The sequence below is a fragment of the Limanda limanda genome, chromosome 4 (assembly GCF_963576545.1).
Source record: "Limanda limanda chromosome 4, fLimLim1.1, whole genome shotgun sequence".
NCBI classification, from domain to species: domain Eukaryota; kingdom Metazoa; phylum Chordata; class Actinopteri; order Pleuronectiformes; family Pleuronectidae; genus Limanda; species Limanda limanda.
The window spans coordinates 21245349-21259355 of NC_083639.1; the positions used below are offsets into that span (position 1 = coordinate 21245349).

The 14007-nt window shown below is 38.7% G+C and overlaps 1 protein-coding gene across 1 annotated transcript; it reads right to left on the reverse strand.

Annotated features, from left to right (window-relative positions):
* Nucleotides 1-1333: 1333 nt before the first annotated feature.
* LOC133000729 (O-acyltransferase like protein-like) lies at nt 1334-6739 on the reverse strand. The gene is made up of 15 exons (XM_061070703.1): nt 6583-6739; nt 5781-5917; nt 5599-5677; nt 5383-5518; nt 5050-5255; nt 4167-4373; nt 3974-4076; nt 3461-3562; nt 3145-3310; nt 2976-3055; nt 2749-2859; nt 2441-2564; nt 2106-2292; nt 1555-1697; nt 1334-1435 (listed from the first exon to the last, which is right to left on the reverse strand). Exons 1-15 carry the CDS (start codon nt 6737-6739, stop codon nt 1334-1336), a joined length of 2040 nt encoding a protein of 679 aa, XP_060926686.1.
* Between the last annotated feature and the right edge of the window lie 7268 nt (nt 6740-14007).

Here is a 14007-nt window from a genome sequence, read left to right on the forward strand (position 1 = left end):
AGCGGGCTAGTTTCCAATCATTTAAATGGTGCGATGTTTTTAAATTGCAAAAGCATGAAACATTACTGCTTTTACTTGCTAAGCTAAAATAAACTAAGCTATGGTAACCAGCTGCCGGACTACTTGATCTATAGCACGTTGTGACCCGTAGGTTGTCAATGATCTTTGCCAGGCCTTTCCAAATCTTCATCTCTGACAATCAATACTTTTGATTGGATCTAACTTGACTCATATTGCACGTACTGCACATTTTGTCCACGTAAACCGCTTCCTAAAGGTTGTATCGTAATAACAGCAAGGGGCAGTTTTGTAACCAAGTGCGAGCTATAACATCATTGTTCCTGTGACAGGTGAGATGGAACAGAGACTTTAACGGCTAAAATCAACACTTTGTAAATAGTAGTTTAACAAAAGAGACTTGGCCTTGCGTAAAACAGCAATGCTCCAAGTTTAAAATGGTAGAGAGAGAAAATAGACTGTTTCTAGCTACTGCTCATCTGAGAGCTCCACCTGCTTTCGCAAAAACAACATGTGAAGTAATCAATCAATCAATCAAATTTTATTTGTATAGCCCATTTTCACTAATCACAATTTGTCTCATAGGGCTTTAACAAGGTGTGACATCCTCTGCCCTTAACCCTCAACAAGAGTAAGGAAAAACTACTAAAAACCCTTTTAACAGGGTAAAAAGAACAAAGAACCCTTAGAGAGAGCCACATGTGAGGGATCCCTCCCCCAGGACGGACAGAAGTGCACTAGATGCCACGTGTAATGGAGAACATCACCAAGATAAGGATGTTTTCCGTGCTGATTAGAGTAAACAGTTTGTAGCATAATGGAAGTTTCGTGAATTGATGGATTACTGTCAGTAATGGTCGAGTATCTGAGAAGAAATATTGGATATCAAGCAGTCTTGTTGTAATCATAGTCCTCGGGCAGCAGCCACCGAGTTCATTAACCACCATCACCACCAAGAAACAATTGTTATGGTGAGAAATCAATGATGAGCTTTATGAATTAACACACACACTCTTTAAAATTACAATGAATTGGTTGTATGTTTTATTGACAACTAAAATCTATTTTCAATATATTTAAACATATATCATTCTGAAGGTTGGTGCAAATGTTGATTTTAGTGCAATCAATCACAAGCTCACCTTGTTTTGGGGACATTTCCTTTTTCTATATAAAACACGTGCCTTAAGTTTATTAACCGGGAAGCATATATCCACAGGGAAACTGGCACAGCTCATAAGGCACAAACAAACAGAGTATAGAAATGGAGGTATAACGACTGGATGAAGGTTCTCTATTGTGTTCTGACTATCATCTATGTACGGCTGTATTTTAGGAGGTAGGGCTTCTCAATCAGCACAGTCAGCACGTAGCTCCCCACCAGCGTCAGCACCACATGGCCAAGGAACATGTACATCTAATGAAGAGAGAAGACACAGTGCACTAAGTTAAATAGTATATATACCGTATATAAAGAAAGAGACAACTCTGCGTCAGATGTGGGTTTTATCGAACCAAATGAAACAAACCACTTACAAAGTTTAAGTCTGTGTAGTGGATCGGGGTCTCTTGCAGGCCTAGATAGATGTTCATGATAATAGGATGTAACAGGTAGCAGGCAAAACTCATGTTGGAAAGTGGAAGCCAGAAACCCAATGACAAGAAGCTCTTGATAAAACCTAGAGAATCAGAAATTTAAAATACATTCATATATTTGCTTTCATGTGTAAAATATCTTACTTATTACTTAACAAGAAATGTACACACATGCTACCACTGATCACAGCTTGTTCTTAAACAATTTTGCTTTTCATGTTAAGGGTAATTTGGGCTTAAAGCTCAGATTGGTAATCCTGGTAAAGCAGAGCAGGCTACAGTTTGAAAAAATTGCAACGATAAATCCTACATCCTCCCATTGTCAAAGCCACGCCCCCAAAATACATGAACACATCACTAACTGACAACTTCCATTACTTTCATGCCAACTGCTGTGATGTATGACACCCCAGACCCAGATGACTTTATTTATAGATTGAATATTTCAACAACCAACAGTTTTTTGGACTCAGGACTCGGGTTTTGTTTACCTCCATAACCTTCCTCGCAGGCCACTATGATCCAGGTCACAGCCAAAGCCCAGAGGGGTCTGTGCAGTCCTTGATAGAAGGCATGTGGCAACGACAGAGAGGTTGGCGTCTCCTGTAGGACGTAGGCTAATCCAACCACCACAGCCATAAGTGAAAGACAGCAGAACCAACCAAGTGCAGCCTGCCACTGCAGCAACAGCAAGAACAGCAACAGATCAAGATCACACATGAGGGCAGCATTGTGACTTTTATTTGTATCTGATATTACAAACAAGCATATAATTCTTGTTGAAACAATATGTGAGGTGCCTTTTAATATAATCATGCATACTTACCTTCTGCTTTAGGACCTGATCTTTCTTTGTGGTCAAGTATATTGCAGTCAAGACCCCTATTAAAAATGGCCCATATCTTGTGTAGGGTTTCATATAGTAATGTGATGCATAATCCAAATTGAACCTACAAAAATGAACGAATAAGATATTTTTTTAATTCAAAAGAAACAGATGGAATGGCTAGTTTGCTTTTACTATCTTTTACATTGGATTCTACAGTAACGACGTGTCAGTGTCAACAGACATATTTATGGAATTATTAGATAGATTTGGTTCCTATTTGCATTCGCACTGGACCACAATCTTACGGTGTAGATGGATGGAAGACGGGCAGCTGCAGGAGCGCAGTCGTGATGACACCAGCAGCAATGGTCATCAGCATCAGGCCTCCTGCCACAGCCGCAAACACACCTTTGTTCCTGATAAACACCAGATAGGATGGGTAGGATTACGTGTGTGAAATGCGGTGGCTGTTTTAAAACACTACTAATGATAAAATATATTTTGAAATGATATGAAAGCACAGTGGACATACAATTTGTAAAAATAGAGCAACAGTGGAGTGGTGGCATAGCACTGGAAGTCAAGAGACAAGTACCATGCCCACGAGATGGTCTGGAGAGAGACAAGAAACAAATACAGTGGGTCAATAAACATGAAAATACATTTCCAACAGACAGCCAGAGACAGGTTAAAATTAGTACCTGTTGTGAGGTTGGGAAAAAATTGCTAATCAACAGGATGTTCGTCCACAAGTACGTCTTACAGCCCACCGTTATCGTCTTGATTTTGAACCAGTCTGGCCCCCCCCGTACTAAAGAGGTGAGGCCATAGGTGAAACACAGGATGAACAGATGCAGTGGCTGAATCCTGTAATGAAAGAAAGAAACAGTTAAATCGACATTGGTTCTGAGATCACGTTTTAAATGAAGGGCGTCGAGATTCTGATGAGAAAAAATGACTTTGTGACACTGACAGATTTGCATGAGTTGATTGGGTGAATTGATGAATACACTTTACCTTTTAATCCTGTTTAAGAGGTAGCTGGCCACCATAGAGATGCTCAGTTTGCCATCAGCCCTATTAATGGAGTTTAGCAGAGACCTGGCACTGAGCAGACCCCTGAAACACAGAAGCTGCCTTTAAACTAACCCTTAACCCTTTTTCAGATATATTGGATTATAACAGCTTTCAGGCATGAACACCAGAATATAATATCCAGAAATTGGTTATTCTTCAGAACTCTTCCTTATACATATTAGGAACGTAGCAGGAGATTGTCCGACACATTCACAACAACAGGAAAAATCGTAAATATTTGTGTACTCTTTAAGTTATGCGTACTTTGCGTGTTAGAAATGTCATCAACACGCCCACTTTCTTGAACTTTCAATATATTTTACTGTTGTATTCTCACATAGGCCAACTCGGACATTTTCCTGGCCCTTTTAATTAAGGGGCTGACAGGGGAAATTCTGGAACTGCCTCGAACCCGCTTGTCGATTCCCCCACTGTCTTTACGTTTCTCCTCACCCCAGCACCAAAAAGCTGTCAACAGCCAGAAAAACAGGTCCAGCGGAGTCAATCACATGGAGAGGGTTGCTTTTTACTGCTTTCTCCCAAGGTTTCTTGTTATCTGCAACAGAGATGATACAATATAGGTACAATGATATGTGAGTAATGGGGAGAATTCCGAGCTGAAGGAGCAAATACCAGTATCTCATACCCGGGTTGAAAAAGACAGCAAAGGAGGTGGAGTGGCCACACATGATCCAGAACAGGCTGAGGACACGGATGCCGTTCAGGGAGGAGTAGCCTGTGATGGATGAGGAGGTGCTCAGGACACCTTGGCTGGTATTCTGAAGAGAAAGTGCCTCCAGGCCCCGGTTCACACAGCTTCGAGGAAAACACAGTGGTGCGTGGCTGGTGCTATCTATAAGGACAATATAAAAATTTTAAAAAAGAAGCAATCTATAAATATAAAGATTTGGCTACTGCACCTTGAAATTATTAATGAAATTTTCTTGCGCATAAATTACTTTTATATGTGGTTTCAAAATGTAACAGCTGCTCTGTTGTGGTTGCATATATAAAGTTTATTTAAGTACAAAGTGAAGCTGTTTATTAGGGTTTTTTAAAGTATCAATACTTGATACTTTTCAATAACGTGTGTTTAAAAATTATGCAATCTCCATAAATTTCACTTTTGATGGTATCGAAGAAAAGAACCAAAGCAAATTAACTGATCCTCAACCTGTGGCTCTTTTATAGTTTGTTGTGGCTTTTTACAGTTTTTAGTGTAAATCCATTACTTGTACAATTTGATGACTTAATTAAGAATTAAATGGATATGTATTGTATATGTATATGACCCTCACCTATTGTCACAACTTTTGGGTTGTGACAGAAAGAGTAGGGTCGCAAATATAAATTTATATATATATTTTTCTTCGTCAGGTGGCTGACGATGAAGCGTTGTTTTTTATACATTCTTATCAAAGTCTTTGTTTAGTTTTGGTATCATTACAACCCTAGTTCAGTGTCTATTTCATTATCTATTTTCTGTTGATCTTGCAGTCACAACTTGCAACATGTTCCTGTGAACTTACCCTTTTCCTCTAGGGTGCCACTGTTCCTTTCACTGCCAGAGGAGCCATTGCTCTTCAGGGTCCCATAGGGTCCCATAGGGTTGAGGTCAGTGTTTATAGAGGAAGATTCAAGAGAAGGACTGACCTCCCTGTGCTTTTTCCACCTTATTATAGCGGTGAGCAGGGTGGCGGCAAGAGGAATCGTGACCATCACGCAACACACAACCCTACAGGAGAAAAGGTGCCAGTATTTTAGATGGAGTGTAGAATCCCTCAGATGAAGTCCTGCACATGTAAAGAACCACTTTTCCAGTTCAATACTCATGGAAATAATTCAGTAGCGAGTACACTGACAGGCAGATGATATCGAATGCATCTGGGGAAACGGTGTTGGACAAACAGTGGGTCATCAACAGGGCCTGAGCGGTTTGATTGACCAGGATGGAAGGAAAAGGAGGAATGAGGGACGTCTGATCAATCTGAAGTCTCCCTGTTAAAAAAGTCAAGATGTCAAGATAACAAAATTTCACCAAATAAACTGAGTGAATCAAGACTTTTAGAATCACTGACCGTATAGCACCAGCATTTCCACATCCTCTTCCCTGCAGGAGTCAGGAACACAAATACCCACAAAATAGCGGACTGCTTCCTAGGTAAGTAAAAACACTGCAGTTGAAATAGAAATCTCCCATCCTTGTAGCTAGATGCCAGGACAAGTTTCCATCTCTTAAAATGACGGTTCATGTTGTTACCTGCTGAAGAAGCACCTGGCAGTACTCTCCAGAGAAGGTGGAGCTATGGGCAGACTGACACTGCTGCCGCGAGCCATGCAGCTGGTTAACATTACCTCCTTTAACATTGCTGCCCATCTTTCCAAATGCATCATACACTGATAATAAACACAAATACAAAAAAAATTATATTGTATTAACTTTCTTTAACATTGCTAGATAGGGCTTTTTTTCAGCATTTGCCATGGTTTGTCTGGCATATTTATTGGACTGATGTTAATGACAATTTGCTGCAGATCTAAAAATAAATCCAGATCCAGTGAATTCAAACTTTGATCTTAACAGAGTAAATCTTTCAAACTTATATAAAATCACATACATGAATAGTTATTTATTAAATTCAGTTTCATTTTATGAAAAAAATGTTAATAATAATAATAATAATAACAATCAATATAATAATAATGAAGAGTAATTGAATAACTTTGTTTTCAGAACCTATTTCATGCATAAACAAGCATCTAAAAGTGTCTTAAAAAGAAAGAGGCAAAACATTGTTAAAAATTAAATATTAAATATTAGATAGTCAACAAGTAAATAAAATGATATATCTATCTAACTACAATAATTAGGATTTATAACCACTGGCCTCATAACTTTACAGTTTGTAGTCCTGCACATATTTTTGTAATCTAAGAAAACCAATGTCTTTGTGGGCAACTTTTCTTTTTAAATCTATTGTCTCAAATTTGGAACTATCAGAAATCTCACATTGTCTATTTTCATAATTAATGTATTTCTTTAAAAAGGCAGCATCACTTACTGCGGACAGCATATTCCTGTGGTCTCTCCTGGTTTAGTTCCCAGAGGAAAGCGTTTGTGTCCTCCTCACATTTTGTAGTCACATGGATTACCTGTGTGGTTTCCAGCTCTAAACTAGACCCTGCAAACAGAAAGAACACCAAAAAACCCAGAGCCATTTTCAGGACTGAATGAATATCTTAGTAGAGGAGAGTTTAAATAATATAGGAAGGGACACACCCTTTTCAGAGAGGTCACATTAAGTAATCCTCTGGCTGGACTTACAGTGGCAAAGGCAAACATCCCCACCTGCAGGTGTGAGAAAGATTGGTTTACATGAGGAGGCTGACAGAGAGATCCAGGCTTTGTGATTATGTCCCAGTGCAAAATCAACTTAGTTTTGTGGTCCCATGATTACCACTGGGACTCCAGATGATTTATCATATATGTGAATTTCACGTTTGAAAAATCCTTAAATATTCACAGAAGAAGAACTCCCCTTGAATTTGAGCTTTTATCTCAATATTATTTTAACTGTAAATCCGAAGTTAAAATATGGGGAAAGAAATACCACAGACAGTCCACTATCTGACCACTAGAGGTAAAGCTTGTCCTAAAATTGCATTTACCAGGCAACAGTGATGGAAAATACCGGCACTAATTTAGTATGAAATAGTTTCAGTCAAGTCAGTTATAGTTAATGAGCTTAGGAACTATTTGCCTACACACCAGCTACACTTCCCATCAGACTGGTGGAATGGTTGGCATAGAAAAAGGCAATATTTATTGTGTACATTATGTACAGCATAATCACCAAGGTACTGTATGTTGTTTGCAATGTTAAAAAGTGAGTTATTCTCACTTCTCAGCTGCACTCAGTCTCTTAGACTTGATAAAGGCCATTACATGTGTCCTCATGTGAGTGTTCAGGTTTCCTTCAGTTTCAAACATCTTCCCACACACTTTGCATTTGGTGATGGGTTTCCCATCGTTGTTCTCGTCCGTAACGTCCAGCTGGTTCTCCCTCTGACTCACATCATCATCCCTGGCACGTCCGTAGTATCTGGCGAGGCCGTGCGGCTCCTTCAGCCGATGAACGATGAAGAGGTGTCGGGACAGTGATCGGTTGGAGGTGTAGCACAGGCCGCACTCCTGACACTGGTAGGACGAGCCATCGGAATTGTGCTGGGGAATGTGTTTGTGGAAAGCGGCGATGTCCTCTGAGGTGAAGCCACAAACCGCACACTTGTGACCTGGGTGCAAAACTAGCAGTTAGGCATGTATTATGCAAGTGTGGGTGTACTCACGGGCATGTGTAGACTTTCCGCAGCCCCTTGTGTTTGAGACAGTTGTGTCGACAGAGACTGTGAGAGGAGCTGAAGGACTTGTCACACTGTCGACATGGGTGCTTCTTCAAGATCTACAATGTGAGCATGAGACTGTTTAGTCTAGCGAAACACACAGCCCTATTCTTCTGAATTTACAACCAGACTGCAAACAGTTGGAGTCCACAGCCATTTTTCTTTCAAACTGATGGTCACAAATAATGTCATAATCCATGTTTATCTGGAGTTCCAGATATTTGAACCAGCAACCCTTTGGTCCCAACCTTCTCTGAAAAATGTAACATACATTTCTAAAACTTTTATTTTGATGATATCAAATTTTAATTTAAAGTTTTTCCTGCTAGGATCAGAGACAGAGAAAGAAGACAGTGTCCATGTTCATCATTGAGGAAAGAAGAAAATAAAACATTATCAAATGAATATGAGGGCTTGAGTAGAACTACGCTAAACAAACAATCTTCATATCTTGTTCATATGGAGAACACTTATTATTTTCACTATGCTGAAGCCTGTAAAGTACAAAAAAACTCCACCATTCTTGACTTGATATGGTATGAAGGGGCCCTCTGGTGGTTCAGCAGAGCCAAGTAAGAACTGAGTGCTAAATCTGCTCATTAAGACAATGTGTGGGAGGATCAGGTAAAGAAATGCAGCAACAACATGTGCTAGTTATGCATGTTAGGGTGCTGGAGGTGTTTGACGAGAATAGCACTTACACTCTGGAAGCTATGTTCATCATGTGCCTCTATGAAACAGCACCAATACATGTTCAACCCATTCCCTCAACTGCCATATTTCCAAGCAACCTTTACGTTTGAAGTGCTTGGTAATCTTGTATTTGGCCTGAGACATATCAAAGGTCAGTATTGTCCCTGGGACATTGACATGATCTGGTGCCAGAGGTGGAACAATAGGAGAAAAGGGTGTGGAGAGATAATTTTACAATATCTCAATCATTGACCTACATCATAGATATGAGTGCATCCAGCACATTGGTAAACAACTGGCTGTAAAGTTAAATTTGATGTTATATTTTTCAAAATTAGACACATCAGTTTTTGCTTACTGACTATGGGGGATCCTGCTGAAGCCACACAGAGCATATGGATGAGACGACTGCAGCACGATGCAGCACACAAGGAGTGTCAAGACTCCGATGTGGTTTCTTAGCAACAGTACACAGCAGGATATCATTCCTTATCATTCCTTATACAAGAGTATATTACTGGCCCTATACATGGGTCATGAGTCTTAATCTCAGTCTGTGGGCAGTCAAGTAAGATATCTGTACTTTTACTCAAGTATGGCTTTCAAGTACTTTATACACCACTGCTTGTTTGATACAAACGTCCTGAATAACAGAGTTGCACAGATCACCTTTTAATATTATTAATAATATATGTGAAGAGACTGTCTGATCAAGTTAATGTTAATTATTCCTCGAAGTAATTATTAACAATGATTTCCACAACAATGATTGTAGGAAACAGATATAATAATACATGCAACATTTATTTCTGTTAAACTGTTTCAACTTTGCCTAAATTCAACTTAATTGAAGTACTTTTGGTGACATTTATCACTACATGCCTCCATCAGTCTGTTCTTTTTCAAAAGTAGATAAAAAATAACCACTTATAAGCACTTTGTTACAAGATGATAAAGCTCAACCAAAAATAACACATGCATATGACTGGGGTGTAATGTTTCTAAGTGTCTTCTTCATTTTTTGGGTCTCATACTGTCAGCTGCCAGAGTTTTCAGACCTAAAATCCATAAAGTCTCTCCTCATGTCCTCCTTCATTCACTGTGAACCCAAGAGCAAGACAGGCTTCATGTTGTGGACTACTGCATATTCACGCACACAATTAAGGTTTTTTTAGTGGACCTCGCCAAATGGAACCCTGGGTAATCAGGCCCAGTTTTCCACTCACTATAATGCCAATATAATTTTTGCAAAGATATTATATATCTATATATTGCCAATTCCAATCTTTAGCCGCCCTTTGTGCTGACTCAACACAACTTAGAAGCTGTTGAGTCTTTATATATATATTGTACAAACTGGCTAATGTGTACAACTTCAAGCAGGGTTGTGTCTTCACTTTGTTGTCCCTACAGGCAAGATACCCTACAGGTGTATTGTCACCCTGCTTCAAACAAATGCAAACACAAACACAGGCCCATTCAGTGAAGATAGTCTAATGATAAATAAACAGGCTTACATGTAGATGCGTGGACAAGCTGGCGGGCAGATATACAGGCAGGTAAACATCCAGGCAGTTACAAAATACAGCTAATAGACACAAAAGGTTAATTTGGTCTAATAGTGTTCTTAGGTAGAATCAAGAGGCACTTGTTTATTCTGTTGTGTTGATTCTTTGTTGTCTCTAGAAGTTCAGATGCACTTGTCCAATACTTTTTTAACCTCAGCATCTCGGGTTCAAAATTTGTAAAATTATACAATATATATATAGTGTTGTTATAATTTTTCAGTCAGTTGAAATAAATCCTGAACTGAACAATTTTGGGTTGTTTTGTGTCTGTATATGCCTACTATAAAAAGCACTTAGCATTTTTAATTTTGGTACTTGTACTTTTACTTTTGATACTTAAGTACATTTCAACACCAGATACTTTTGATACTTAAGTACATTTAATATGAGCAACTCTAAGACTTTTACTCAAGTCATTTTCTGACAGGTGACTTTTACTTTTACCGGAGTCACTTTCAAGTAAGATATCTGTACTTTTACTCAAGTATGGCTTTCAAGTACTTTATACACCACTGCTTGTTTGATACAAACGTCCTGAATAACAGAGTTGCACAGATCACCTTTTAATATTATTAATAATATATGTGAAGAGACTGTCTGATCAAGTTAATGTTAATTATTCCTCGAAGTAATTATTAACAATGATTTCCACAACAATGATTGTAGGAAACAGATATATTAATACATGCAACATTTATTTCTGTTAAACTGTTTCAACTTTGCCTAAATTCAACTTAATTGAAGTACTTTTGGTGACATTTATCACTACATGCCTCCATCAGTCTGTTCTTTTTCAAAAGTAGATAAAAAATAACCACTTATAAGCACTTTGTTACAAGATGATAAAGCTCAACCAAAAATAACACATGCATATGACTGGGGTGTAATGTTTCTAAGTGTCTTCTTCATTTTTTGGGTCTCATACTGTCAGCTGCCAGAGTTTTCAGACCTAAAATCCATAAAGTCTCTCCTCATGTCCTCCTTCATTCACTGTGAACCCAAGAGCAAGACAGGCTTCATGTTGTGGACTACTGCATATTCACGCACACAATTAAGGTTTTTTAGTGGACCTCGCCAAATGGAACCCTGGGTAATCAGGCCCAGTTTTCCACTCACTATAATGCCAATATAATTTTTGCAAAGATATTATATATCTATATATTGCCAATTCCAATCTTTAGCCGCCCTTTGTGCTGACTCAACACAACTTAGAAGCTGTTGAGTCTTTATATATATATTGTACAAACTGGCTAATGTGTACAACTTCAAGCAGGGTTGTGTCTTCACTTTGTTGTCCCTACAGGCAAGATACCCTACAGGTGTATTGTCACCCTGCTTCAAACAAATGCAAACACAAACACAGGCCCATTCAGTGAAGATAGTCTAATGATAAATAAACAGGCTTACATGTAGATGCGTGGACAAGCTGGCGGGCAGATATACAGGCAGGTAAACATCCAGGCAGTTACAAAATACAGCTAATAGACACAAAAGGTTAATTTGGTCTAATAGTGTTCTTAGGTAGAATCAAGAGGCACTTGTTTATTCTGTTGTGTTGATTCTTTGTTGTCTCTAGAAGTTCAGATGCACTTGTCCAATACTTTTTTAACCTCAGCATCTCGGGTTCAAAATTTGTAAAATTATACAATATATATATAGTGTTGTTATAATTTTTCAGTCAGTTGAAATAAATCCTGAACTGAACAATTTTGGGTTGTTTTGTGTCTGTATATGCCTACTATAAAAAGCACTTAGCATTTTTAATTTTGGTACTTGTACTTTTACTTTTGATACTTAAGTACATTTCAACACCAGATACTTTTGATACTTAAGTACATTTAATATGAGCAACTCTAAGACTTTTACTCAAGTCATTTTCTGACAGGTGACTTTTACTTTTACCGGAGTCACTTTCAAGTAAGATATCTGTACTTTTACTCAAGTATGGCTTTCAAGTACTTTATACACCACTGCTTGTTTGATACAAACGTCCTGAATAACAGAGTTGCACAGATCACCTTTTAATATTATTAATAATATATGTGAAGAGACTGTCTGATCAAGTTAATGTTAATTATTCCTCAAAGTAATTATTAACAATGATTGTAGGAAACAGATATATTAATACATGCAACATTTATTTCTGTTAAACTGTTTCAACTTTGCTTAAATTCAACTTAATTGAAGTACTTTTGGTGACATTTATCACTACATGCCTCCATCAGTCTGTTCTTTTTCAAAAGTAGATAAAAAATAACCAAATAACCACTTATAAGCACTTTGTCACAAGATGATAAAGCTCAACCAAAAAGAACACATGCATGTGACTGGGGTGTAATGTTTCTCAGTGTCTTCTTAATTAGTTTGGTCTCATAGAGTTTTCAGACATAAAATACACACTTGTCTCTCCTCATGTCCTACCACATTGACTGTGAACCCAAGAGCAAGACAGGTTTCATCGTACTTTCTGTTCAACTTGGTTTTTGAACACTGTCTGTTTGTCCCTGACCGGCTGCTTCACGTGAACGATGCTCTCTCCACTGTGTGTGTCTCTGAGTGAGTGGGTGGGGGCGGGGCGGAGCCCCGGGGCCTGAGTGTGTGCGCGACGTGCACGTCACTGCACAGGAGCCGCTGCAGAGGAGCTGAAGCCGCGGGCTGCTGACCACTGGCTACGGCGAAAGAGCGATTTGTTTACTGCTCCGCCGTTAAAGAGATGCAGACGTCAAAACATTATTAGTCTATTCCATCTCTATTCTCCAGCTCTATTCCCATCCAGAGAGTTTTTTCTCTCCACTGTCGCCAAGTCTTTGTTCATTGTGGGACTGCTTCTCTAATAGTGTAAGGTCTCAACCTTACTATGTGAAGTGGATTGAGATCATGTATGTTGTGATATGGCGATGGTGATAGGCAGATTTATCTTGTGACCTCTGGAGGGACCTGATGCCTTGATAGGGAAACGATGGAGTAAATCTCAACCCGGATTAAAATGGGCTCCACCTTATACCAGCTCCAAATTATACTGTTAACTTCTCCATGGATCTCCTTACCTCCTGACCAAACTTGAAAGGGGCCTGGTTAATAGGACGCACACAACAACTCACTCTTCGTTTCCTCCCTTTTTATTTTCAATCCACTTAAGCGCACAATGGAGGTTTGATGTTGATTGAAGATTGTTCACAGTTTTGTTTTCCAGGATTGATCTGACACAAATATGGAATTTCACAATATATAATAACATAATATGCATTTAACTGTACATAAGTACATACAAAATACAAAAACTCAATACTCTTCTAAGCAATAATAGTTGCATCACTCGTAATCAAGGTGAGTCAATTTGTAACCATTTTTATTAACTTATATTACTACCATAACAAATTTCCAATATCACAATCGGATTAAATCTGTGTGTTCTTTTCCCACACCAACAGTGTCTTTGGTTAGGCCACGAGGTGAACGCCATCTTCTCTTTGTCTTTCTGCTGAGACGCCAAGTGTCCACACAGGTTTTCACTTTTCTTAATGAGCCGGTGAATTGTCTGTTCTTTTTCTAATAACTCCGCTGGGAAAGGCAACCGAAAGTGAAACTTAAATTCCAGCTGGTTCATTTGCACTACGTTATTCTGGTTTAAAGAGGATGTTTGATTATCATTTCTGCCTGTTTTATCTCAACATCGACACTGATGATAACAATCATATTAAGTCAGATATAAAAATAATCTGCCTACAGGTACCTGGCTATAAATTAATAAATCCTGATGACACTGGTGGCCAACTATGGTCGGCATCCTTAAGCTCAGACTAATGCGAGGTGAGTAGGTGCGAG

Bases quoted from the DNA above. Each gene is read 5' to 3' on its own strand.
- LOC133000729 (XM_061070703.1), bottom strand. From the start codon at position 6,739: ATGGCTCTGGGTTTTTTGGTGTTCTTTCTGTTTGCAGGGTCTAGTTTA. The intron at 5,678-5,780 runs GTAACAACATGA...TTACTTACCTAG, and splicing joins GCCAGGTGCTTCTTCAGCAG to GAAGCAGTCCGCTATTTTGT. The intron at 5,256-5,382 runs GTCAGTGTACTC...TTTCTCCTGTAG, and splicing joins GCATTCGATATCATCTGCCT to GGTTGTGTGTTGCGTGATGG.